Source organism: Phaenicophaeus curvirostris, chromosome 9 (assembly GCF_032191515.1).
Source record: "Phaenicophaeus curvirostris isolate KB17595 chromosome 9, BPBGC_Pcur_1.0, whole genome shotgun sequence".
NCBI classification, from domain to species: domain Eukaryota; kingdom Metazoa; phylum Chordata; class Aves; order Cuculiformes; family Cuculidae; genus Phaenicophaeus; species Phaenicophaeus curvirostris.
The window spans coordinates 33665088-33691159 of NC_091400.1; the positions used below are offsets into that span (position 1 = coordinate 33665088).

The window sequence follows — 26072 nt, forward strand, 5'->3', positions numbered from 1 at the left end:
TGAAACAAACAGTAGTTGCTCTCAGCAAGTCTGGGAGAAACCCTGCAAACACCCAATTCAGGTTGTCTTTGTTTTTCAACCCTTTAAATGTTGTAAGTATTAAGAGAAAATCCTTAGCTCTTCAATGACAATTTTCATCACCCTAGATCATCACACACAAGTAAGAAGCTACAGATGACACCTTTTCTCTGGAATGAAAAAGCAGCCCTCAGGCAGCATTAGTCAGATTCTTAAACCACTCTCCCTGCACAAACTGGGCTGCACGTGGGCAAAGACCGGGAGCAACAGGTTCCAATCCATTCCAATGATCACTGAAAGAGAATAAAAGGAGTCCAATGAGGCTAGATAGCTAAATGCACCATTTTAATACAAACTAGGCCTGTTTTCACCATCTTTCCAGCTATTTCAACATACAGTTGTACAGTGGCAAATTAGAGCAAACAGAATACTGTCATCGAATTAACTCATCCAATTTGTCCTTTAAAAAGTGTCAGTGTCTATTTATTGGGAAAGATATTATTGTGTTGTATGCAACCCTTCCATTCCCCCCTCCCCCAGAGTCATCAGAAAAGTGCAGGTGAAATCCATGGCATGAGACACACATATCTTCTTGGTCCACTCCACTGGATATTCTTCAGTCTAGTACCTAAGAGCACGCAAATCCCTTGGGAGTGCTTTGTACAAGCAACAAATTCAGTGCCTCGCTTGGAAAACCTGACACTCCGAAATCTTGCAGGAGTTAATAGTCACGAAGATCCCTCCAGTTTTAAAGTACCATCCAGTTTCAGATCATAATCCAGTCCATAAAATTCTTCTTCTCAATCTTTTAAGTAATTACACAGCCTGTTAATCGAACCATTTTCCTAAGGCCATTTGGCATGATAAAGGAGATGCAGATTACATGTTAGAGAACAAGGATGAATATAATGACTACACACCAGTAAATTACAGTAGCCTATTCCAGACCAGAAGATTACATTTACAATATAGAACAAATACACATAAAATAATTAAACCCACAAATATTATTAGTAAGTGAAGCCCAGAATGGAATACACTGATGTACAAATAACACCTTCAAACACATCCAAAAACATGAAATGGAGCACTGATCTGTTAGATCCATCTATTTCCTTGGAGGAGAGTGCAAACCGGGAAGAGAAGGGAGTTTTTTGCTTCTTAACCCCACCCCAATCCATCTCCCCTTTCTTTTAAAGTGGAAAGAAAAACAGAATACCTCCCTTTTTTGTTTTGTTTTCTAAATGTCGATTCAAAAGAGAACCATCACAGTAGCCAGACACATAAGACGGTCCCCAAAGTACACCCAATTCAGAGAGGCAGTAATGGTCACATTGGCAAGAGGTTAACAGAATAAATAGGTCCAATGTCAATGCTGTCTGCCAGAGCTGGTAACACCATCGAGGCAATTAAAATGTTATGTTTTCAAAAGAGCTCAGAGACGTGCATAAAGCCATCAATTTAAAGGCAGATGGCCAAAATAATTTTGTCTCCTAGCACTGAGACTAAACCTGTTAAAAGAGCAAGTATTCTTCCCACAGTCACTGGGACCAAGGCTGCACTGGTTTGTGCAGCGGCTAAGTAACCTTCTCATTCAGTATAACTACTGTGCAAGTGCACGCTTCAGCTGTGCTAAGCCAGTGAAGGTCAGCTTAGGGCTAACAACCCCCTTATAGCAGACAGATGCCTTCAGATGCCCTGCACAAGACTCTGCAGACATGGCACGAAGTCTTCTACCAAGTGTTGAACTCTACCCAGGAAACTCTCCATAGCATACAAAAAGCCAAGAGAAAATACAATGGAAAGTCCCAAAGGAGTGACTCCAGCACTGTTTAGTAACTCAAGAGATTCTAGCTTGTCCTTAAGGCCACAACTGCCTCGCAAGTTGCACTGGGAAAAGTCTCTCACCCTAAAAACAGTGGAGAAAAGTAGGAAGGGTGAGCCTCATGCCCAAGGCTCGAATACCTCCAACTTGCTGCATCCCATCATCCAACTCTCAGAGCTATACCAGTATCTTTGTAACATTGTGAAGGGACTTGGCTCAATACAACTATTATGTCACCTTAGAGGAAAGCATACTTTCTCTGAGGCCAGTCTGCCTTTGAGGTTATTTTTCAGTATAGTACCATAAAGAAATGACAGCAGCAAACGCTGCAGTCAACAGCTAAACCCTAAACCCTCCCTGGCATCTCACAAAGAAAGCCAGAGAAGCATCAAGGCACAATGGTGAATGCCCTTTTGAGGATGTGCCTTAAAAGAATCAGTGCAAAGAGCAGATATCACTACTATTACAAAATTCACCTTTTCATAGTATAAGATCGTGGTAAAAAAAAAAGGTCAGCTTTGGCGCCATCCGTTTGCATGCAAAGTCCCCAGCCGTGACACAAGCCAGGGCCTGACTGACTCTAGTACAGCATCATGAGATAGTGCAAAACCTTCTAGTTATGAACAGTAAAATCACTGTTTTGCACATCCCTCCAGAATTGTGCAAGGTACAGCAAGCACTCTAGGTGGTAAATGCATGTCTGCTAGGAGAGGCCGGGAAGCAAAAGAGTTACTATGTACCTAGGATTTTCAGTACCATCCAGTTACTCTCCCTACACCACCCTGTTCGTTTCTATTTCTGCTGTTATTCAAACCAGGAGATAGCAGAAAAGGATTTTGTGTTGGGTTTTCTTTCCCTCAGCAGATATTGATTGTAGTCTCACTGAGATCTCCAGAGGAGATTTCAAAATGAGTACATGACCATCTCTCCTTTGCTGATTTATCAGCTCTGCATTACATTGATATAAGGCTCCCAGCACAGTCTTGTTAAATGCAGTAGCTTGGAGGAATACTCAATAGAAAACAAAATATTCCATTTATTTTCTACCTTCAACTTCTGGTAAGATTGAAGCTTTGGAACACAACATGAGAACTCAAATCTAACACTTGGCTGGACACCGGCTGAATACTAGGTCTGAGGAGAAGAAACAGCAAGGAATGAAGTGACACGCAAAATACCTGAGGAATTTGGAGTTGTGGAATGGATATTCAGTTCATCATCAATAGTCATGATGAAAATAGTCAGGGGGGGATGGAAGGAAAGCCCTAAAACTAAACTCAGGCATGAAAATAACACAGATTTCAGAACAGACAAGACAGGGAAAGAAGTTTTCAAGATCGAGCCGCCATCAGACCTGCAATTGTCGGAATAAAGGCTTACTGCAACCTCTTCCCTAGGAAACCTTCAGAACCACCCCAGTGCTAGTTGGCAAGGCACTGATTGTTGCGTAACAGTCAGTGGTGGCCGGGAGAGCCGTTCATGTGCTTTTCATTGCAAAGAACTTCTGTGCTGTAGAGGCCATCCAAGTATGCCTGAGAAATTTCTGCTACCAAGCTCCTGTCTGGGACGGACTGGGCCATTCCATAGACTGCTCCCTGTGCAGAGAAAAGATCATTACACAGAATCATTAATGCCATCAGACAAACATGTTCACCCCAAAATACACCCTCACTGTACACCAGCCTCCTTACCATGCCTGTGGTCTTGGCATTGAGGTCCTTCATGATCTCCTCAATGCTGTCTTTGACATCTTTCAGGAACTGTTCAGCAACACCAGACTTCGTGTGCAACTGCGTAATGCAGAGGTGAATGCTGGGCAGGCAGGGGAGAGAGGAGAGATTAATGACCTCAAGTACATACAATTCCAGACTTGCTGAGTAACCTGGCAATTTAGTCCTTTCCTGGCCACTGAAAACCATCTATCTCCGAAAAACAGCATTTCAGCAATATAATGGGAGAAGATGATCCACTCCCTTCCAATTAAAGGTAACTTCCTGCAAAATACTTGCTAAAATCAAGCTTTGGAGGGTTCAGCTCCTCTTTTGCAGACTAGCAACTCCTCCTTCCTTCTCGACATCACCATAAGGCCTATAATTTTCTCACCATTCTAGGTACTTCTGGAGAGAAAAATGCAGCTGCCTGCAAGCACAGTAATCCTTGCCATCATTTCCCTCCCCTTCCCCTGCATCTTAAAGAAGCCATCAGCCACCCACAGCATGGAACTTAGCATCCACCAGAAGAAAAAGGGCTACACACACCTCTGAGCTACCACTTCAGACTCTCTAGACTTCGCTTTGTGCTAACTGCAAGTCCAAAACTTTTTCAGCGCAGCCGCATCCAAGATCATTTTCCCCTTTCACCCACAGAAAACCAACAGCTGCCCACCCAAGAAAACTCTAACAAACAAACATCGGGCTGGAAAGATCACTGAAAATGATCAGCCCTTTGCTGTTCTTTTGACTACCTTAATCTTCAGATGAAGGCTACACTAAAAATAAATAAACAAACAGATAAATCTACAAACCCCCAGTTAGCTATCATGATATAAGGCCCTGGCTATTTATATTTTTCTGCTTGTATTACACAGAGGTAAATTGAAAAGAAGCCTCAGATATGTCCTCTGCCAGGCTCATTAAAATTCCTATTCCCTTATCCTCACTGCAGTAACTGCTGCATATCAGTAATTACAAAACTAATTCCTCTCTGCAAGAAAAAGTCTATATACAATTTATCAGATACAGGCAACATCACTCAGTACATCAAGATGTCTACATAGCCTGAAGACAATCATCTTGCATACCTTGGCTGTGCACCTCACTCCACTGATCTCCACAAACTTACCTTGATGGGAACTGTAGGACATTTAAATTCCACCCTTTTGCAGCTAAGAAATTAGATAATCTGTAAATGTCGAAAGTGTTCGAACCAATAGAGAGGACAGACACCTCAGGTTTTCCAAAAATGAAGATGCTGTCTATTTTTCTCAACCTTAAAAAGAAAAAGGAGAAAAGAAGTGACTGACCAGGATTACAAGGGCCAGACATTCTGTCCATCTACCTAGAGTGGTTAAAAGAAAAGCTGCAGAAGGGAACAGATGATAGCACCTACCCTACCAAAAAAATCACCCAAGCAGCCCAAACCATTGGGACTTGCAAGAGCACTCAGGTCGTTAGAGGCCCTAAAGGCAAGTACACTCAGGAAAAATGGAAAAGAGGGAGGACAGAGACAAAAGGGAAGACAGTAGCAGAGAAGATCAGCTTATCAGATCACATAGCAACACAAACACCCCAACAAAAGAGAGTATAACTCTTCTTTCATTGTCTTCAGTAAGTCCTTCCAGATGCCAGTCAGCCAGAGCTGAGGCAGAAGAAACTTTCAGAGCAAAGTCAGCTAAATAAAAGATGCCTGCATCCCTCCTTTCTGTGCCTTTCAGCTACCTGGCACAGGACAGCATAAACAAAGCATCTTCTCGCATAACTGCCCAGTGGATCCCCAACCAGTGGGTAACACCTTATAGCTTCTCCAGGAAGGAGGATAAACATTGCAAGAGAAACAAAAGCAGTTTGGGAGAAGGGAGTCCAGAGTGGGGTTAAAGAATGTGATTCAAAACACTAAGGCACTTACTCTGATTCAAGGAAACGAGTCGTTTTAATGATCTTCTTTGTAGCCTCAACGTAGCCTGCTTCTCCTATGTGCATGAGAGTTGCCCAGCATGCAGCTATGATTCCACCAGGCCTGGAGCCTGCTATGGAGGGGGAGGCATATATGCCCCCTTGCCAGTCAGGTGCTACAAAGAACTGGTAGCTTCTGTACTTCTTGTTGCTGTACAGCACCACTGAGGAACCCTTGGGAGCGTAGCCATACTGCAAGTGGCACAGAAAGCATTAAAAAGCTGCAGGAACGCACAGGAACACATTCATGCATTCACCAAGATCCCATCTGCCCGTACTTTAGCACATTGCACAGAGCATCTCAATAGGGCAGCCCTCACCCCTGCCCTTCAGCACCCCTTCACAGAGCAGAGCAGGAATGTCTGAAGACATGGATGGCATTGGGAATTGTTCCCCAGAAATGAAAGCACTGGAACACTTTTCTCCCCTTCTTCTTACCTTGTGGGTATCTGCAGAAATGCTGGTCACGCCTTTTACACGGAAGTCAAATGGACGCTTTAGAGGGAACCCTGCCTTGTCCATGAAAGCAATAAGAAAACCACCCAAGCAGGCATCAACGTGGAAGGGGATTTTGTACTTCACCGCAAGCTGTGTGTGAAGAAGAGATTCTGGTGAGTAACACAATTGGGCAGGAAAACAATGATGTCAGGGCACCCAGCAGTCAGTCACCAAAGGGTACTCTGCATTTCACAATAAATTCCCTGACCCTTCCTGAGCACCATGCCACTCTCAAGCCATTGAGGAGATCTGGAAGGGCTGGCTGCTTGTGAGATGCCTTGTTTTGCCTTCCACATATTTGAAGATTGCCAGCAAGAGGAAAAACAACATTGCGTTTTGGCAGTTCACTGTATTTGCCAAAGCCACGTGACAAGATGGTCCGAAAGGAGTATCCGCAATAAAGTGTAAGGGTGTGATCCAAATGAAAAAACACTCAGAGGCCTTGGCTGGTTACATACAAAATAAATAACTGGAACACAGAGAGAAAAATCAAGAGGTGTGTTTGAAAAATAAGATCCTAGCTCTCTGACTCCTACTCCCCTCCACGCATTCCTCAGACTTCTGCACCAAGCTTCCTAAAACCAGTAGACCCCAAATCAAAGCCTTTTTACAAGGCAGACTATTTTGCTGTTATTTTCTATCAGATATCAAAGATGAGCCCTTCTGGTTTGTCTCATAGCAGGTGCAGCAGAGCTCCAAGTCACGTACACAATACATACATTCAGTTACAGCAGAAGTTTATGGCACAGACTTGAGAGTTGGGAGACAAAACACATGCAAAAGGCTCACTGCTTTGCCTTGATAAGACACACTGCATGCACCAGCTCAATTCTGAAATCCAACCCCATGCAAAAAGCTTTAAGGCATTGCCCAAAGGTATTCTAATTTTTAAAACCCTCTTTCTCACAGCAGTTAAGAGTGCAAAAAAAAAAAGTCTCATGTTCTTCCTCACTTACAAATTGTGTCCTACACACCCTACTGTTGGCTAACACCTGATTTGAGGACAGTAACACCCTCCCGACCAGTTTGCTCTTCACAGCAGATTCACTGGTTGGCATCCTGGAACTCCTCTGCCCTTCTTGTACAGAAGGACATGCTGGTTTTATTGCTACAGAGCCCACGAGACCCAGAGGCACCCTACCTCTGCCACCTCTTCAATTGGGTCCATAATTCCATGCGGGAACTGGGGAGCGGAACAGACCAGCATGGCTGTGTTCTTTGAGATAGCTCTCCTCATTGCCTGAAGATTTAAAGAGAGAAGATGCTCACATTCCATTTACCGGTAAAGTGCCACCCTGCCAAAAAAGATAAAAAGTGAAAACATGCAGCGTCTGGTCTTAAAAACCAACACACAAAAGCCTACAGAAAGCAAAGCAATGAGCTAAAAGCATCAGCAACACATCAGCTGAGTCATTTAATTTATCCACTTGGAGATACTATAACACTTTTGCTCGCCCTCATCTGAAATCTGGAGCTATTTCTGAAAAACAAATTATTTCATTCCAAATTAATCACACGAGTCAAAAGTATGGTTTACAATTAGGTATTTCAAACAAAATCTTATCTGCAATGACAGACACTTACTCCTGCCATTCTTCCTTTTTTCCAGGAAGCATTCAACCCTCTCTATCCATTAACTTGCTACCTGGATAGGTAGATTTCTTCCCATTCGCTATACAATGCTAATTTCCCCACAGAGTGCTCTGCTGCCTAAAGTAATACCTGAACATCCACTTCCATAGCCTTGGTCAATGGGATGTGAATCAACTTCAGTCCAAAGTAGTGTGCTGCCTTGTCAAATGCTGCATGAGCACTCACCGGGACCAATCTAGAGAAGTAAAAGATAGTGTATGTCAGCTCAGGCAGCACCTAAGCCTCACCGTGAACAGGAGGGGAAAGAGCAAAAAACTTCAACTTGTCAATATTTCTGTGGACAGACAGGTCACAAACAGGTCACCTCCATGTTTCAAATAGCCAAAAACCATGCTGACTGAAAAAAGTTGGGGAAAATACTCTCGGGGACAGAATAGAAGCCGTATGCTGAATTAAATGATGGGAAGAAGAACTCCTGGAGAACAAGTCATGAGGAGTGCCTGAGGGAAGCAGGATTGTTTAGTCTGGAGAAGAAAAGGCTGAGGGGATACTGTATCACTTTCTACAACTACTTGAAAGGAGATTGTAGGTGGGTGCTGGTCTCTTCTCCCAGATAAGAAGTGATAGGATGAGAGGAAATAGCCTCAAGCTGCAGCAGGGGAGGTTTAGATTGGATACAACGAAAAATTTCTTTCAGTAAACAGTGTCAGCCAGTTCACCATCTGCTGGAACAGGCTGCCCAGGGAAGTCGGGGAGTCACCATCCCTGGAGGCATTCAAAAAACATGCAGATGTGGCATCTGGGGACATGGTTTAGTAGACATAGGGGGGTTGGGCTGATGGTTGGACTTGATGATCATAGAGGCATTTTTCAACCTTGATAATCCTATGAGTCCATGAACTCCCAAGAAAGCTAATTTCTTGTCCTATCAAAGAACACTGCACCATCTCCCCTCCCTGAGAGAGGCATATGAGATGATACAAAAGGGAAAGAGCAGCCTAAGTATACCAAATGAACATAACATTTGTTACTTCCCATCTTGAACAGCAGTGGTTGAACAGCCTTAATTAAGCTTGATTTCTGAGGAATATCTTTATTACGGCCTTTAACAGCACGCCAAAATGTTAGAAAGTGAAAAACAGAGCTGCAGGAATTCAGCAGCAGATGAACACTACAGTGTTTCGTCTCTTTTTGCATTTTCCCCTTGTAAGCAATTAACCAGAGAAACATTTTTGATGCACCATCCAGAAAAATGCAGCACATTAGAGAGAGCAAATCCTCTATTAGCCCTGTAACGATTAGCACAATTCCCCATTTCAGCTCCAACTCTAGTCCCAGAGTTTTCAGGCTAAATCTTCTTTTATCTAAATAAATCAAATGCAGTAAGCACTTCAAAGGGCCTGAAAATCTCTGCTCAAGAGGGGCGCAAAGCAGATGTAAGCAGGCATTAGACTAGAGTAGCACACAGGTATGGCCATAATGCATCTGCATCACATAGCTAGTGCAGCCCCCTAGCAAAATTCATGCCCCCAAGGCTGCTTAAAGGTTCCTGTGCATTTGCACCACTTGACCCAAGTTTCTCTCCTTCAGACACAGATGGACAAGGAGGAGGTGGTAATGAGCTACGAAATGAAGGAAAATAGGGATCTAACAGCCATCTCCCACAAGATGCAAAGGGAAACAGAGCCATGGAGGTATTGTATCACTCACATTTCTGGCTGTTTGATGCCTCTCTCATAAGCCAGGTCTCGGTACGCCTTGCAGGCCATCAGAATGCTCTCGGTCCCTCCAGATGTCATCTGTCGTGCAGAAAAGAAGCAAACAATAAGCAACCACTTACATGGATGTTGCAGAGGAGAAAAGCAAAAAAGGGATGCTGCCGCAGCATCCCTGCCCAAAGATGTTTCAGAGGGAAGAGATGCACAGGACCAGCTCACCTTTTCAAGGGCAGCAGAAGCCACTGAACAGCACAAGGCAGCTTTCTGACATTCAGCTTGAAATTGCACACTTAAGTAAATGTTGACTTCTCTATTTAAAGAGGGAGAGGGAAAGGGAAACCAAAAAAATACCCAACTCAAAAGCCTGATGAGTATAATGCATACTTAGCTCTTGATTCCCTGGGGATTATTTCTCTGGATTACAGATTAATTATGCCACGTATACAAAAACAACAAAGTTGATTCTATATTGAGTTAACTAAAGTCCAGCAGGGTTTATTAGGTCTGGAGCACTGCCACGCTAAGGCACAGAGCCAGCTCAAGTTCAGCACTACTCCTGAGTTACAAGACCTTCCCAAACCCTACAGCTCTGCAAAGTGCAGAGCCCTCTCCCACCTGCTCTGGGCAGAGGCCAGTCTAGGTCTGGTCAACACCAGGTCAGAGCATCTACATCTTCAAAGACCCAAGAAATTTTAGACGATGAAGAATTTCTTCATCACACTCCTCAGTAACTCCCTCAGTATCCACACAACCCATGCTGTTCCAGCCCTCTTTAGCCTGACCACAGGAAAACAAAGGGGTTTGCATCAGGAATTAGAAGACAGGAAGGCACAGGCACAAGCTGTTCCATCAGGTGTATTATTGTATACCACGACTCAAGAGCTGTTGCATATAAATAAATTAAACTCTTCACAGGAAGAAATTCCTCAAGTGGAAGGGCTTTCTCTTGTTGGCCAGTCTTTATGAGTTCTGATACACAGGAGACACAAAAGTGTGTGGGCACAAACCTTTCAAAGTAAAATTTTAACCTAGTAAAATGCAAGGTTGCTTTTTCAAGCTGGATTGACTGACCGCTGAGCTAGGTAAGCCTTAGCTTGAGGATGGCTGGTATTTGGATCAGGTAAACAAAAGTGCAGGTGAAAGAGAGGAAACAAAAGCTACTTACAGCACTTACTGAGGACTGATTTTGATCCCCAGATCTGCTAAATCAACTGCAATTTCCACTTTTCACCTCTTCCCCCATAAAAATAAACATGAAAAAAGATGCAGTCACATTCGTATGCCTTACCACATCTGCTAGTCTGGATTTTCCTTTGGTTTTTCCCAGCTGACATAGCTGCAAACCCCCAAAATGCAAAGAAGAAGTGTGACTGCGTGACAATGACTAAACATTAAGTACAGAGATAAGGAACAAAGTTCACAGGCACATAGAACAGCCTGCCACATTAGTTCCTAACATGATCCAAGCCAGCAGCAGCTGCCACCACAGGCAGCATGGAAGTGACTGTTACACTACAGACAATTCCTGCTTTTTTGGTAGTTTGTAAAGCAACAGCTGTCACAGAAAAACTCTAACAGAGCCTCACCCTGGATACAGAAATCATTGCAATCATTGTGAAGCAAATAGATGGCAGCAGGAACACAATGTCCTAAGCATTTTATGGGCTGTGTCATTCACTTCCCAACCCTTCATATGAAAAGATCTCTGAAATTGCCAGCTATTATCTTCGGGGAAGAAAAACTCAGCTGGTGTAACAGGGATTGCCTACTACCAGGTGGGAGAAGAGGAATGGGATTACTGCACATGTGCAACACCGATTACAATACTGCAATGATTGTGAAAATTTTGGTAGGCAGGAGCTGGGTATCTTGGGATTCACCTTGCTGAATACAGGGTCTGCTCCTTGATGACTCCCCACCTCTACTCTCCTCTAGATCTGCTCTTCAAAGAGCAGCCTCTGTACAGTCTTACTCCCATCTTGCCCTTATATACGACAAACCTTCCTACAAAGTCTGCCTTATCACCTGCATGCAAATGCTGAGCCACACACAGTATTGCAGAGGTCAGAGCCAACGCTTTTTGGCAGTTGGTCAGATGTAAGTTAAAAGAACAGCGTCCAGGACGGATCCTCCTCCCCAGCACCAACCGGGGAGATGGATGGCAGGCAGATGAGCACACAGAAAGCCTGTTCAGGCAGTTGAAAAACCACCCAAAAACCTGTATCTCAGACAGATCAGCTTCTTAAATTAGCCCACAGTCAGCACATCAATACCAACATGAGTCTACACCACAGAGACATGCCAGAGCAGCTTGCTCTACAGACGCACCTTTAGTGTGGTGCAGCTACAGCAGCAAACACCCTTTTGGTCCACACAGTACCTGCAGAGGGAGTCTGCTCCTTTAGAACAGGCTGTCAGCTCAGCTATCAACAGCAAACTCGTTCTGCTACAGCCAGGCCTTGAATCACTGTCACAGGATACAGCTTCCTCACTGCCTGCGGCACACCGGCAGCTGGCCAACAAGCTGTGATTCAGCACTTGCCAATGGCTTGCACAAATATTTTTTTCTCTACTCTAAATTGAAGTCCACAGGCTCAAGCAATGCCATGGGGAAAAGGGGCTGGAAATGCATAGGTCTAAGCAGCTTTCCAACCCTACGCTATCTTCAAAAGCCACACAAAGTGTATGCAAAAGGGCAAGCAGACAGACTTCTTTGTTCTTGACTTATTATTTTCCAAATGGGAGGGGAAAAAATACCCCTCCTGCCTTCTAAATTTGCTATATTCCTTCTGTCACTCCCTCCCTCCAAATCCTGGTGCTCTGGAACCTCAACATTAGAACAGCAAAAAGAGGTATAATCCCTGTTCTAGGATTTCTTTGGCTTGCAAACTGTCAGACGTGAAAGAACCACTTTGGTTCCTGGTCTCCAAAGTTTTGCTTGCATTTTCACCTCAGGAAACATGCCCACTCAGACCCTGGAGACAAAGCTGAACAAAAATTTCCCTGAGCCAAACTACTTCATGAATAATAAAGCAAACTACAATTTATTCCTAAGAAAGTATCAGTGTGAAAATACACCACATCACTGCATGGTCATAATGTGATGGCAGACTCATAAAATCCCTGTACACCTGCAGATGTAAATGCCACTACTTGTCTCTCTCAAGGTGACCTGCTCATCACTACAGACTAAATCTGACAGGTCCGCAGAGTTTAAGCCCCCACAAGACACACCAGTCACATTTCACTGTTAAAGTCCTATTTCAAACGTGCAGCCAGCTCTGCGACAAAGTTTGGAAGCCCCAGAATTTGGGAGGAAGAGACAAGCCAGCTCCTATAGGAAGCAGTCTGCATCTGCTGATTTTGCCTCTCTCTCCTGTCCTCAACTGCAGAGTAACTGCAAAAAAGAATTCATAGAGAGATTGACATCAAATACACATCCATGCACACGCCACCCCACCCCCTGCCCAGTTTTCCCCTGTACTTCAAAGCTGCCTTTTCTTTTTAAACTTCAAAAAAACTACTAAAAAAAATCACTGAAGCTTGCATAGAAGTGATGATTTCTCCCCAAATTAGAGGGGAAATCCACAGAACCAGCACTGCAAAACAAAGCACCTCGTGAACAGGAACACATGCACACATCAGACAAAAACAAACTCTCCCCATTCCTCCCCTGTGTCTTGAGCCTAATTTGTCCTTCTAAATCATTGCAAGAATGCGATTAGACTCTCCTGGGAGCCAAAACCCACCAATTCCTGTCTCTTTGCTCTTGTGTAACGCAATTAAAAGAAGAACAAAAGTAGCAATTAGCGAGAAATAGGAAGCATCCATCCGCTGCTGAAAGTGATTACTTTTAAAAACTGCTTAAAAACCTGGAACATATCTCAGTGCAAACTAAGGCAAAAAGCATGCCTGCACATCCCCTCCCCACAAGAGCATTGTCAGTGTGTTTATGCCCACATTTAAACTAAGGAGAAATACAGCGCCCATGTCTCAAATAAAGGCAACTGCTATAAATAACACAAGCTGCTCATCTGATTTAACATTCTGAAACATAAAAAGATGTGTTTCATTTAAGCGTTTATTAAGCACACCAAAAAAAACTTCTAAGAAGCAGCAGGGAACTCCTTTTCCATACATTTTGCTTAGGAAGACGTCCCAGTGACACAGGGCAGGACCACACAGGGATCCTCACGCTACTGAAAGCCCTGGGAACAGCACAAATGTGTCACCATGCTGCTTCTCCTAAACTACGCTGCGGAGTATTAGCCCCATAAAGCACTGCTCTGCAATGTGTCATGGAAATGGGAGCAAAAGGTACCCAGTGGACAGGAACCTGGCACTAAGACACACGTTGCTTCTCAGAGACAGCAGTGATGAAATCCAGGAAAAAAAAGTATTTGTTTTTGTTTTCAACACTGCACAAACTGAATCGAGTAAACCACAAACCTCAGTAGAAAAAAGCCAGCAGCATCTCCTGAACAGATCAATTTAAAGATAACTCACAGCTTTGCACCCTTCCTGGCTTAGCCATCGCTCTGTTTTACAGCCTCTTGGTTACTGAAGTGTCACTGCGGCAGTTTGAGTGACCAGCTACGGCGGGGCCTCCCAGAGACAGACAACATAGCATCAGTTTGAAAAAGTGCTCTTCTTAAATGGGTCTGTCACTGCCCAAGCCTCCAGAAATAATTCAAAAATGTTAATTCTGTTTTGGGGAAATGAAAATAAGAAAAGTCTTTGAGCCCAACTACTCAAAGAGCATGTGACCTCCATAAATCCACCCACATCTCTCCATCGATGAGTAGCAACTCCGGACACTTCACAGTCAGGAAGAGCAACATGTGAGGAAGACCAAGTGCACTGGAGAGACTCGTTTGGACAAGATAATTATGGGGATGCAATTAATCTTCTGTTTCCGGCCAACCAACTTTTCAACCCTCCCTCTCACCCTGCAACTGTGACTGTTCAACCAACCAGAACGTAACTCCATGGCAGGTTGCATGCTTCTCCATTTCCCTTGCTTCTGCCAGAACCTCAGCTGCAGCTTTGCAGCACAATCCTTGGAAGGGAGGGGAAGAAGAAAGGAGCAGAGGGAAAAGTAGGATTTCCCAGAGAGCATCTATGGAGGTCTCACATGGGCTGTGATCACCATCTGATCGTTTTGGAGCAGTTTTTTACCTGCTCTGAACCTCTCATCTTAGGCAATTCTAGTTTTCAATGTCAGTGAAAGAGCACACAGAGCCAAGGTTGACACTTTTACAACGCGTGCTTTGCGTAACAAAACTGAACAGACACACTGCAAGCTTCAGCAAGCAAAGTTCTCCAAGCATACAAGTGTCCCAGAGCTACCTGACTGTTGTATCAACTGGCACCTCAGCTGCTGACAAAGATGAGTTTCAACAGCTTTAGACCTAGCCTCTTCCTCACTCAGTGATAACCTCACCACGACCTCAGCACAGCAAACCAGGAAAGAGATGAGGTGAGGTGAAATGCTTTCTATAAGCGAAGAGGTATGTTCCTAACCTAAGCCTGAAGGTTGCACAAGCAATACAGTCCCAAGGCCAGTCAGGTCACAGGGTGTGACCTGTTATCAAAGGCAATCACATCTTATACTGCCAGATACTGCACAGCCAAGTTTCACCTTCAATCCAGTTGGAGTTTGGTCCCAACTACACCTACTACTAGAAGGCTACTCCAGTACTTTCCTCCTTAACACAACCAAGCCTCCAACCATCAGATTACACCCATTCAAGGCCAGTTCATCTCACAAGCTCTTATGCCAACGCTGCCTTCCTACACTGATCTTCAGCCAGTTCTGACCTACCCAGCCTATTTACAGACAGTCACCTCATGCTCAGCCTGAAAAATCCCACCTGGATTCTTCTCACAAAAGGACCTGTTTCTCTGTAAGTCATTAAAGATCCTGTTTGTATTACAGCTGCACCTGACCACCATGCTGGGAGGTAAGACCTAGGTGTCCCATGTACCATGTAAACAGGGAGAGAATTTGGTCTAAGGAATTCAGGATCCTTCTACCAAGAAGTTAAAGCAAGAGAGGAGAGCATTTTTGGAACAAAGGTTCACTATGCAAGTTCATAACTTTTGCTCTTAGACCAGCACTGAAATCATCAAATCATCAATGAGGGAGACTTCATTGCTCTCTACAACTACCTGAAAGGAGGTTGTGGAGAGGAGGGTGCTGGCCTCTTCTCCCAAGTGACGGGGGACAGGACAAGAGGGAACGGCCTCAAGCTCCGCCAGGGGAGATTTAGGCCGGACATTAGGAAAAAATTCTTCACAGAAAGGGTCACTGGGCACTGGAACAGGCTACCCAGGAAGGTGGTTGAGTCCCCTTCTCTGGAAGGGTTTAAGGTACGGGTGGACGAGGTGCTGAGGGACATGGGTTAGTGTTTGATAGGAATGGTTGGACTCGATGATCCGGTGGGTCTCTTCCAACCTGGTTATTCTATGATATTAAGGACACAGATCAGGACTCCTGCTAGGAACTCTATTGAGGCTTTAAATCTGGTTTCCAACCTAGCACACTAGAAAGCCACATAAGCCTGGAAAGACAGCTTTCCAACTGGACAGATGACAATACATGCCATGCCGGCTTGATCACCAGTACCTCTAGCTGCTTGTTGGCGACCAGCCAGCCCACTGGCCTTGTCCTCAACCTGAGTATTCTGGCAGGCTCACAGATTTGCAAATCAAGAAATTAAAAACTGAGGGGAAGTGCTCAAAGAGATACTGCTCTGCTCATCATCCCCCACTGACAACCAGCCAGGCTACATTATGCTAGTTCTCTTTTCTAAACCTCTGTCATTTTAGGGTGTAAAAAAAAGAGCGGAAGTAAATGGTCCTGTCTAGATTACTACTTCCCAAAGTTAAATTCTCTCTCATAAAGCTTCACCAAGAAGAGCAGTTAGCAACTTTCTTCTGTAAAGCTACACTGGCACTGCATACACTGCACTGAGCTTGACCTCTACCTTGGTTGCATAGCAGAAGGTGCATTTGCACTCAAATCAAAGCCAGAAATATCCTGTGAAGACACATCACTTACAGCACCACAAGAGTTGGGGCCTCCATTGAAGAGCGTGCAGGCAATCCTCACTACTTCCGCTTCCATCTTCCTCAAACCAGGGAATATATCGGGATGAAGAGGATTACTCCAGGCAAACTCTTCATACACCTTCAGAAAATCAAGACAGAAAGTTAGCCTTGCAGATGAAGCACTGGATTATCCGTGCAAGTTTGGAAACTCACCATACGCAGTTAGCTGGATTTAGCGATAACAATACTGCAGATCTCCTCAGACTTAACTCCTGCTGCAAATAAGTACTGCAAGCTGGGAAGATATGGCTGAGGGAGGAGGGAAAACTCAGTTGTTTTTCTAAGGCACTCTGTCCCCTGGAGTAATTCTATAACATCACAATGTTTCTTTTTGTAAAGAAAGCTTTCATTGTTTAGCTATTTTTAAAAAAGAACAAAATATGCACCCTATAATTGCTTTACACAAAGCAGGCCAAAATCCATACTTTGCAGAACTAGTTTGAAGTTTAATATTAAAGGGGAGTTCTGAGGCAGCTAGAAAAGTATAACTGCCCACCCACACCACAACAAAACTCCATGAAAGCCAATATTTCACGCTCGTTCTGCAACTGAGGGCTCATGGGATAAGGCTGGAACAGGCCAGTTACAACATCCTGCAGTTGAGATCAAAAAGCAACTGTAGGGATGTTGAAACAAATACAGAAGAAAAACCAGCAAATAATCAGCACAAAGAGGGAATGTTTCCACAACATTCAATTCAAGCTGAGGTCATTCTAGAAAGGCTGCTCTGAGCTTTATGTTTCCCTAGAAGTGGCAAAGAAAATGTCAAGGCACAAGAAAACAGCAGCAACCACAAAACAGAGCTCATTACAGCTGTTACAAAAGCTGTTCCTAGGAGCAAGAAGGCTAGACTTCCTTTTCTAGCAAAAAAACCCCCTTGAACTAGATATATTTAAGAACAGACCCCTGGGCTATTTATTTTTTTTCCCCAACCTCCTCAAAGGGTAAAGTTCCTGAGTAGGTAAACAGATTTAACAAAGACGTTACTGAAGCATGCCAATGCTCCATTGTTGTAAGACTTGGACCACACAGTAAAGGCAAAAAAATTTCACAAACTTTTGTTTTGCTTAAACCAAGAGGAATCCAGTTTTGCTCAGTGAAGCTGTACCAGAGCAGCATCCCACAGGCTCCCAGTAACAGGACAGCCAAGGATGCTTTGACTTCAGCCTGCAGCAAATGCAGACCTGTAGGGGGGCTCACTGAAGCTGACCTACAGCAATTTTACGCCTCCTACCATTCCCTGAACTAAAAGGTCAGTACAATTTTCCAGTTCACTTGTAACTAGCTTCTTTCTTATTCAACACAACTTATCTGATTGGACCCAAGTTCTCTCAAAATGGTATTTTCACAGGGACAGTCATTTGACCAGCTTTACACTGCCCAAATGCTTTGCTAATAATCCTCCTTGCACCCACATTTACCCTAGGCTCTGTCTTCATAGTTGGGAACACTCAGCTTTACATCTTCCCCATTTATTTTGAAAGATGCTGCAACAGTGTTGAGTGGTTTCTGGTCACCCTGGAGATGCTAAGGATATCTGCTAAGATGCAAAGTTAAACTGCTTGCTCTTTACCTTCACTAGCAGATGGGTGAGTTTCTCTTCACCACTGTACACGGTCCCAGAGACTTTCCCATCCTGCCAACGTACGTCTCCTGAAAGAGAAGGAGGAAGAGCATACTGCTTGCAATCACAGCCATTCTCAGAAAGCACGGAGAAGCCCACAGAAAGTGTCCCCCCCCGTGTTCTGCAGACGAAGACTCAGCTTTTGAGACTCCACTGATGAGGAACAAGTACAATTTTTGTACCACAGAGATAGCTGTGTGTGATGCTAAAGCCTCTGGCACCACACACATCCCATGAATTAAGCAAACTGCAAGTAAATGATGACTAAAGAGTCAGCACATAAACAAGATCTAGCTGCTGCAAGCAGTTACATTAATGTATAATCCACTTGATCCCACTCACGTCTCCCCAAACTGCTGTCCAGCCAACTGAACTCTAAAGTGGCTAAAGTTAAAGCCCCTTTCAAAGGGCACCCATCACCACTGTACACCGAGAAGCAATAGAAAGGCCAAGCTTATATTGCTAAAACCTACAGTGCTGGGTGTCTCAATTATATTTCACCTAAAACAATAGCTTTAACAAATGAGAGCAGGCAGATGGAACAGCATCAGCAGCACACACTGTTGTGAAGTGTTACAGCCCACTGTCCAACATCATGCTACTTAATCAAGTCACCTTCTGCCTCCAAACACCCCAGCAGTGTATTCCTACTTTGGTTATTTGCTCCCTCTCCTAACTGTTAGCCTTCTTCATAAAACTCATGGCTCAGCTTCATAGTCACAATCCAACCCTCATTTCCAAGCAACTTCCAAAGGTGAGTGCATGTGTGTGGGAAGGAGGGAGCCATAGAAAAAGAAGAAAGGAAAGAACCACCCAGTGAAGGAAAGGAATAATCGTTTGAGGGAAAACACAGACATAAACCAGGTAAAAGTAGAAAAGAAAGAAGTTTTTATAGAATACTTGACTGCAAAACCATTGGTTTCTGACTTTGGAGTGGATGCACTGTGCTAGCAGAAAATTCAAGGCATTTCTCAGTGGATTGGAGCAGGGCAGTCACACCACCTCCTCAGCACAGCACCCAGATTTGTTCATTAGAAGTAATAGGTTCATGAATCAGGGTGGAGATACTTAAATTAGTGAGGCCACCCAAATTAAGTTTCAGACACTGATTATGTGGACTCAAGCCAGTAGAACATCATCATGGCTTTGCTGTCTTTAAATAGGATTTTCAAGGTGCAAACCATTATGACTTCGACTAAGAGAGACAGTATTGGAAACTCCCTAAAAATCCTGCTTGGAAGTTAGGGGTTTTTTTAATTAGTATTATTATTATGAGTATTCCCTGTGGCTTCACAGCAAACACATTTCTGGTAAAAGTTGAACATCAAGGCAATTGCTCAGAAATGTCACCAAAACAACATTTAAATAATTTCCTCCATATTTCCTTTCTCCTCAGCTCTCCCATCATCAACCTAGAACTCTTGGGGAAGGCACAGAATTTCAGGGTAAATACCCAAATACAGTATTAGAAGCCATGGATACTGATCCTAGTCCCTTCCATAGGAAAAAAAGACAAAAATTTGTGATCAAAGAATATCAAGGAAGAAATATTTTAGATGAAACCATGAGCAGGAGTCATTAGAAATCATTTAAGAGAGTAAGTCTAATGTTAGGTCTAAAACAGATCCACCTCTGCTGCAGAACAGACTCACGCTCATACCTTTTGAGCTGTACTCTTTCATCTTCTCTAGTACTTCAGGCTGGCTCATGCCTTGTTCTGGCAGCGCTCTGATATAATCTTTTTCATCTTTCAGGAAGGATAAACTGGAAGTGACATCATTCAATGCTTCATCAATCTTCTTTTGAATCTGAAAAGAAAGGAAAACCCTATCAGCGATGGCACTGGCCATATCATAAATAATTGTTGAGTGCACATGAGACTGGACTCCCTACCTACAGCCACATTATTGAGCAGGATAGGAACTGTTTCAGCTCCACGACCAAAAAGCACAGCAGAGTTTACAGCCACACAGTTCAATTCCTCCTTCTACCAACCGCTCCCTCCAACAAGAAGTTGCCTGGAGAAGAGAACTAGCATTCACTAGTCCCTAAACCACACTGGGAATTGCCTGTGAGAACGGCTTCTCGCACAGCCCAGAAGTGTGCCAAATAACCAGTACAGGCAATTGCAGAGCAGCACTTGGGCCACTGCTCCGCTGTGTTTCGTTTAGTAAGACAAACAGCACCACCACAACATTCAGAGTATGTTCCTTACTGGGCACCAACGGGCAGTAGGAGCCTTGAGCCCCTTCCTAAGAAAAACAAAGCTCAAGGCAAAAATATGGCATTTTTATCCACCAAACCTTTTTAAGTCACAGTTTTTAATATGTAGAAACCTTCAGGTACATTCTATTTTGTACCTTGTCTCCTCTCCAACACACACAGAGTTTAGAAACTCGTGACAATAGAGAGGAACTACAGATGCAATTAGGAGATTTCCTTCTTCCTACCCACACCTTACAATCAGGGGGCCTAGACTTCTTCTCCCAACACATTCCAATGTAGAGACTCTTCTTCCAGGCAACATAAATGTTGGGATATCACCAGCTTTAAAGACTTTTGGACCTTGGAATCCCTCAAAGTCAAGGCCTTCTGTAAGCACCTGATATATTATCAGATATCAGCCTACCAAAGAGCAGAAAGAGTACATAGACAGGACACACAAAGAGTCCTCTGACACCCGAGCGCTTCACAGCGCTAGCCCTGAGAAGGTAACTCTGGACAAAACAGAGATTGTGTATACAGTGGGGGTAGAAGGAGCCCTCTTCTAACAGGCAGATAATAAATACAAGCAGAAGAGAGCAAGTCATTAATTCATTTCTTCAAAGGCTACTCAAGTCAGAAGGTGGAAGCTGGGGCACTTAACATGACAAAGAGGCGATGCTAGTTCCTTCCAGCGTGCTGGGGTAGAAACTGTTTACATGTTCCTGGTAAAAGGAAAAAGTTCTTCTTTGCTATTTTCGTTTGACGAAATTGTCTGTAACAGACATGACCCCTGAACCGATAAGTAAATCTGTCAATACATTTAGCAGAATGCAAGGCAATCATAAAGCATGGTACCATCATTTACCAGGTAAAATAAACCAAGCTGTGCTCCATCATTAAGCCATCAACATCCCAAACATGTTGACATTTGTAGTTACAGATTTTTATGCAGAAAAACCCCAACCCTCTCAAACACTAAAGCTTGCCTCATTTTAATGATTACACAAACTGCTAGTATCTTCATGCTATAATGCTAACCATTGCTAACAGGTATCTGAGCTCTAAACTTAATCACAGACAGTCATCTGATTAAAAAAATTACCTCTGTGTTGCACAACAAACACCCAGCTATCTCACAGTTGCTCAAGAATAAGACATTGTTACAGAAGAACAACTCAAGTTCAATCCTGTCCCCTTCTTCCATAAATAAAATTATTTTCTGAAAATCTAACAGTGAGGAAATGTTACTGATGAAGTCGATAATTACAGGAAAAGTCAGTAAATGCACTAACTGATTCTTGTTTAAAAAAAAAAAAAAAGAAAAGAAAGGTGCCACCCCATTTTAGGAGAGTGATATTATGACAAAAAGACTAGGTAGGTAGAAATGATAGCTTTCATTAACAAGGCGTTAACAGAAGACCTTCCAGACTTGTATCCCTGGATCATTATGATCACAGCACCGTGACAGCAAAGACTCATGGAACTGACACGGCCCAGAGAGCTCTCTGCAGGCAGAAACAGGACCTGGGACAATACTAAGCAAAGTTGTTCAAATACTTACTATAGCCCCAACAAATGGCATTTTTCTCAGTAGTTTAAAGAACTGTTTTTTAGTTCGGGATGCTAAACCTGAAAGACAAAAGACAGAAATTAACCTAATATGACTCAACAAACAAAAAAATGGACCGGGAGCACAACACTTCTGATTACAGGGCTCAGTATTTCTGATCCAGGCTAAAATAACAGTGACAAAGGGGACACGATGAGACAGGTTAGGATGATTAAAGAGCTCAGAAATGGACACAGCTACAGAAACATCTGGCTTGCAGCACAGCAGCCATCTATAGGAATCAGTAATTTGACTTGTTTTCTTACTTATATGGGAATTTATATCCATATGTGGAATTCTACAGAGAAAAGAGGGACTCTGGGATTTCCTAAAACATGAGGGTGGTGAGGCCTTGGCACAGGCTGCCCAGAGAAGCTGTGGATGCCCCATCCCAGGAAATGTTCAAGGCCAAGTTTCAGGAGGCTTTGAGCAACCTGATCCAGTGGAAGGTGACCCTTGTCCGTTGCAGGGGGTTGGAACTGTATGAACTTAAGCTCTCTTCCAGCCCAAATCATTCTATGATTCTAAAGGCAAAGTCTCCAGTAACAAGAGAATACACTACTTGAAATTATTTTCTGCATTTTCAAACCAGAATAGTACAGCCACACGAAAACACTCAGCAATGGGAAACCGACCACAGGAGTTCAGCCCATAACGTGACAAAGGACTGACCCCATCTCTGGCCATCCAATACAGGAAACACATGACGCAAAGGGAAGCAACTCAGAGGAAGGGGACAGACAGAAGGAAAAGTAGAAATTCCACCACAGTCCAAATACTGAAGTGAGAGAAGCCACTGATAACAAACACTGGAAAACTCCCAGGGTAGCCCTAAAGGCAGGATTGAGGGCAGGATAACACAGATGCTTTATAGGCACCAAAAATGCCTCTGGAGTCCTACAGGCATTTCACTAGAGCACAAAACACTTGCGCCATAAAATAACTAAAACTTTTTAAATCAACTATTTTAGGACTTGACGGTTTTATCTACATTTGCCCCACCATTTCATATATATTTCACTTCCTATATATTTTGAAAAGCTACAGTAATTGCAGATTGGTACATTCTGTAGCACATACTTGTTAACGCTCTGACAATAACATTTCTACTGAACATTTCCGTGTGCACACTGTTTCATCATTAACCTCCATAGTGAGAGAAGACTGCAAACTCCTGAGAAATTCAGACGCTCTAATCAGATCTCATAACAGTGAGTCAATACTTTAAAAAGAATACTGTGCAATAGTACAAACACTAGCCGAGAACCTAACACAACCCTGCAATGAGCAAAAGTTCCATACCCTTTGTTCCCTCCAGAGACATTCCCACTACTCAGCTACTCCTGGCTTTAAAAAGAAAAAAAAAGGCTGGTTGAGGTACAGAGAGGCACAGAAGTAAAAATCAAGTTAAAAACTCAGCTATTTTTAACACACTGCCACTGGCGTGTAACCTTAAATCCTGCAGGAACCACAAAGCACCATGTTCTCCTCTCAGGACAAGGTAGTTTTTGCTGACCACTACACAGCCAGAAAAAACTGCAGGTTCATCAAAATCTCACTGAAGAACTGTCAATATCCAAAACTGCTGAAGACAGGAAGCTACTCCAGAAAAAACATAAGAAACAAAAAATGAATCCACTCAACCAGTACCACAGGTAATTATCTTGAACGTCCTGAGGATGAAACATGCCTCCAACACCGAATCAATGCCACATCTCCTCCTCCAACAGGAAGGAAACAATCAAGAGCAAGAGTTATCCAGACACTTTTCACCAGTGACTAAGCTCACAAGGACTCAGCTCTTGGATAAATTTCCCCATGTTTTGAGCAAGAAGAGTACTGCAACAAGAAAATGGTTTAGCCAGAAGCAAAAAGGAGATGAGAGGAAGAGAAGGAGATACAGGCTCATTCCATGCTTGCCTACCACACCCCCTGAAGGAATGGGGGCATCGCATTGACCAAACAGGCCTTGACCTTAATTTGGAAGAGGGTTTTGTTAATTCTAGCTGACAGCAGAAGGTCCGTTTTAACAAATGTTTGGCCTTGGATTGCCCTCTTTCCCTTCATTAAAGGACAACTGTGTCCCCTCTCCCTTTTCTCAAAACATAAGAAACCCCATTTCAAGTACTTACTTTCGGACTGGACGAGGAAGCCATGCAGCCATACACTTAAAAGTGTAGAAGAAAATGTCAGCACAACCAGTTGCCAGGGTTCCAATCCATCACACTGGGCATTCACAAAGCTTGTTGCTTTCTCCCAATACATGTGGAGAATCTCCTTGTAGGGAATAATTGCATCCTGCACAGAGGAAAACAAGAATGCTATTGAAAAAAAAGTTAAAAAACAAACAAATAGGGCAACAGAAAGTCTATGAATCTATTACAAGGTGCTTTTCAGTATGCAGCCCAAACTTTTTCTTAAATCCTGTAAACAGAACAGGTAGGAGACAGTTGATATTCATATCCAGTCAAGAGCTACCAATAAAAACCACATCTCAAGAGATTCCAAATATACAGCGAGAAGGAGCAAGGGCACATGAGTAAGATGAGCAAGCCTCACAGTCCCAAGACTCATCACCACGTCAAGACCATAGCCTGAGAGAAGCAGCTGTGTTAATCATAATATTTTTTCCAAGGAATCATCAGGTGGCAAGTGAAGACTGAACTATTACAATACTCCCATCAGAGAAGCCACCATCTATCAGGTACCACCAAAACACGTCCACCCAGGGCTGGATTTTTAAAGATGTAGGTATTCAGCAACTCAAGTTCAAGATCTAATTAGTACATTCCATACAAAGGGAGGATGGAAGAGACAAACAACACTGCTGCTGCCAAATATAAACCAGAAAACTGTGATGCAATAACAATTATAATGTCAAACTGGCAATTACTATCAGGACAGAGCCCAAGTACCTAATCAATAGCTTCAAAGCACACTCTCAGAATAAAGGAGAGAGAAAATATGGATGTACACAAAGGGAAAAAGCCATTTTCCACAAAAAAGGGGTCTTCGTGACAGTTGTCTGGAAAAAGATTTCTAGAGATAAGAACCCAGGTAACAGCACCTTGTTTGGATCTTAGCTCCAAAAATAACTATTAAGAGACCAAAAATAACCATTTGAGGAGTTTGTTGCATATCACAGACAAAAGCCTGTTCTTTTTACTTCACTGTTTTTAAAGCTTCTTCAGCTGCCACCTCCAGAGCAAGCCTCCCTAGCCCTTGTCCCCTTTTAACCTACCATCACGCCTCATTTTCCCCAGTTTTGCTGGAGAGCTTTCTGGAAGGACCTCCAGCATCACAAAGCTTCATCTTCCAAACAACAGAGACAGCGTACGGGGCCTTTCAAAAGACTTGTTAATAAATCATGGAAAGAATATATCCTTGACACCCATGCTGCCATACTTCTGGTGGGGCGAGAGTGGCTTACGAAGATGGATATAATTAAACCACTACATTAAAAGCTGCTAGAATTTCTCTTCTCAGCACCCTTTACAGATCTCACTTCTGAGTCAAGAGAACAACAGAAGTAGCATTTAATAGTTATTTTAAGTCACCTTTAGAGGCAACACATCATTCCAACACAACTGGTGGGGCTAGAGACAGCCTTTTAAAAAACAAGTTATTTCAAATAATGGAGGAAGATCAAAAACCCACTTTCCTCGCCAAAAAAAAAAAAACCTACTGAATTTTTGCTACTTTAAAAAAGCAGTAAAACGCAAACAACCCCAAAGAGTTTAAAAATATTTAAGCAACCTCAATATAAAGCCAAAAAATTCCAGTAAAACAAGTGTCAACCCAATGACAGGGGAGTAACATCAACATGGAGCCCATGTCCCAGCACGGGCTGAAGGGACATGGACTGAACTGGGGAGAGCCAGGTCTCCTCATAAGGAGCATCACTCAGCTATCAGAAGTCAAATTATCACCCTTTTGCTTGGCAAAGGGCAATTTAAAAACACACCAGCTACTTCAGCCTCAAAAACAAGACAGCCGCAGAAACCGCTGCAATTAGGCAATGTCTTAGCTAATGTCCAGTCCTTCAATCCAGTCACCACAAAGCTGTTTTAACCCTAGAATTTAAGGGCAGAGCTAACTTTTCCAACTAACCAGAGTTAGCACTTAAGTTTCATTGAGTTTGCACAATGTCCTCTGAAAAATCCCTGGAAAGGCATGTTTAACCAACAATGACGACTTT

At 43.3% G+C, this 26072-nt stretch overlaps 1 protein-coding gene across 1 annotated transcript; it reads right to left on the minus strand.

Moving 5' to 3' along the window:
- Nucleotides 1–346: 346 nt before the first annotated feature.
- Nucleotides 347–24205, minus strand: SGPL1 (sphingosine-1-phosphate lyase 1). The gene is made up of 13 exons (XM_069863434.1): nt 24007–24205; nt 21827–21894; nt 19721–19868; nt 18010–18089; nt 16387–16515; nt 9316–9404; nt 7735–7840; nt 7154–7252; nt 5953–6102; nt 5468–5706; nt 4685–4831; nt 3535–3655; nt 347–3438 (listed from the first exon to the last, which is right to left on the minus strand). Exons 1-13 carry the CDS (start codon nt 24137–24139, stop codon nt 3298–3300), a joined length of 1650 nt encoding a protein of 549 aa, XP_069719535.1. The 5' UTR covers nt 24140–24205; the 3' UTR covers nt 347–3297.
- Nucleotides 24206–26072: the final 1867 nt, after the last annotated feature.

Bases quoted from the DNA above. Each gene is read 5' to 3' on its own strand.
- SGPL1 (XM_069863434.1), bottom strand. From the start codon at position 24,139: ATGTATTGGGAGAAAGCAACAAGCTTTGTGAATGCCCAGTGTGATGGA. The intron at 19,869-21,826 runs GTAAGTATTTGA...CTTTCTTTTCAG, and splicing joins TGCCATTTGTTGGGGCTATA to ATTCAAAAGAAGATTGATGA. The intron at 6,103-7,153 runs GTAGGGTGCCTC...CTTCACACACAG, and splicing joins CAATTGAAGAGGTGGCAGAG to CTTGCGGTGAAGTACAAAAT.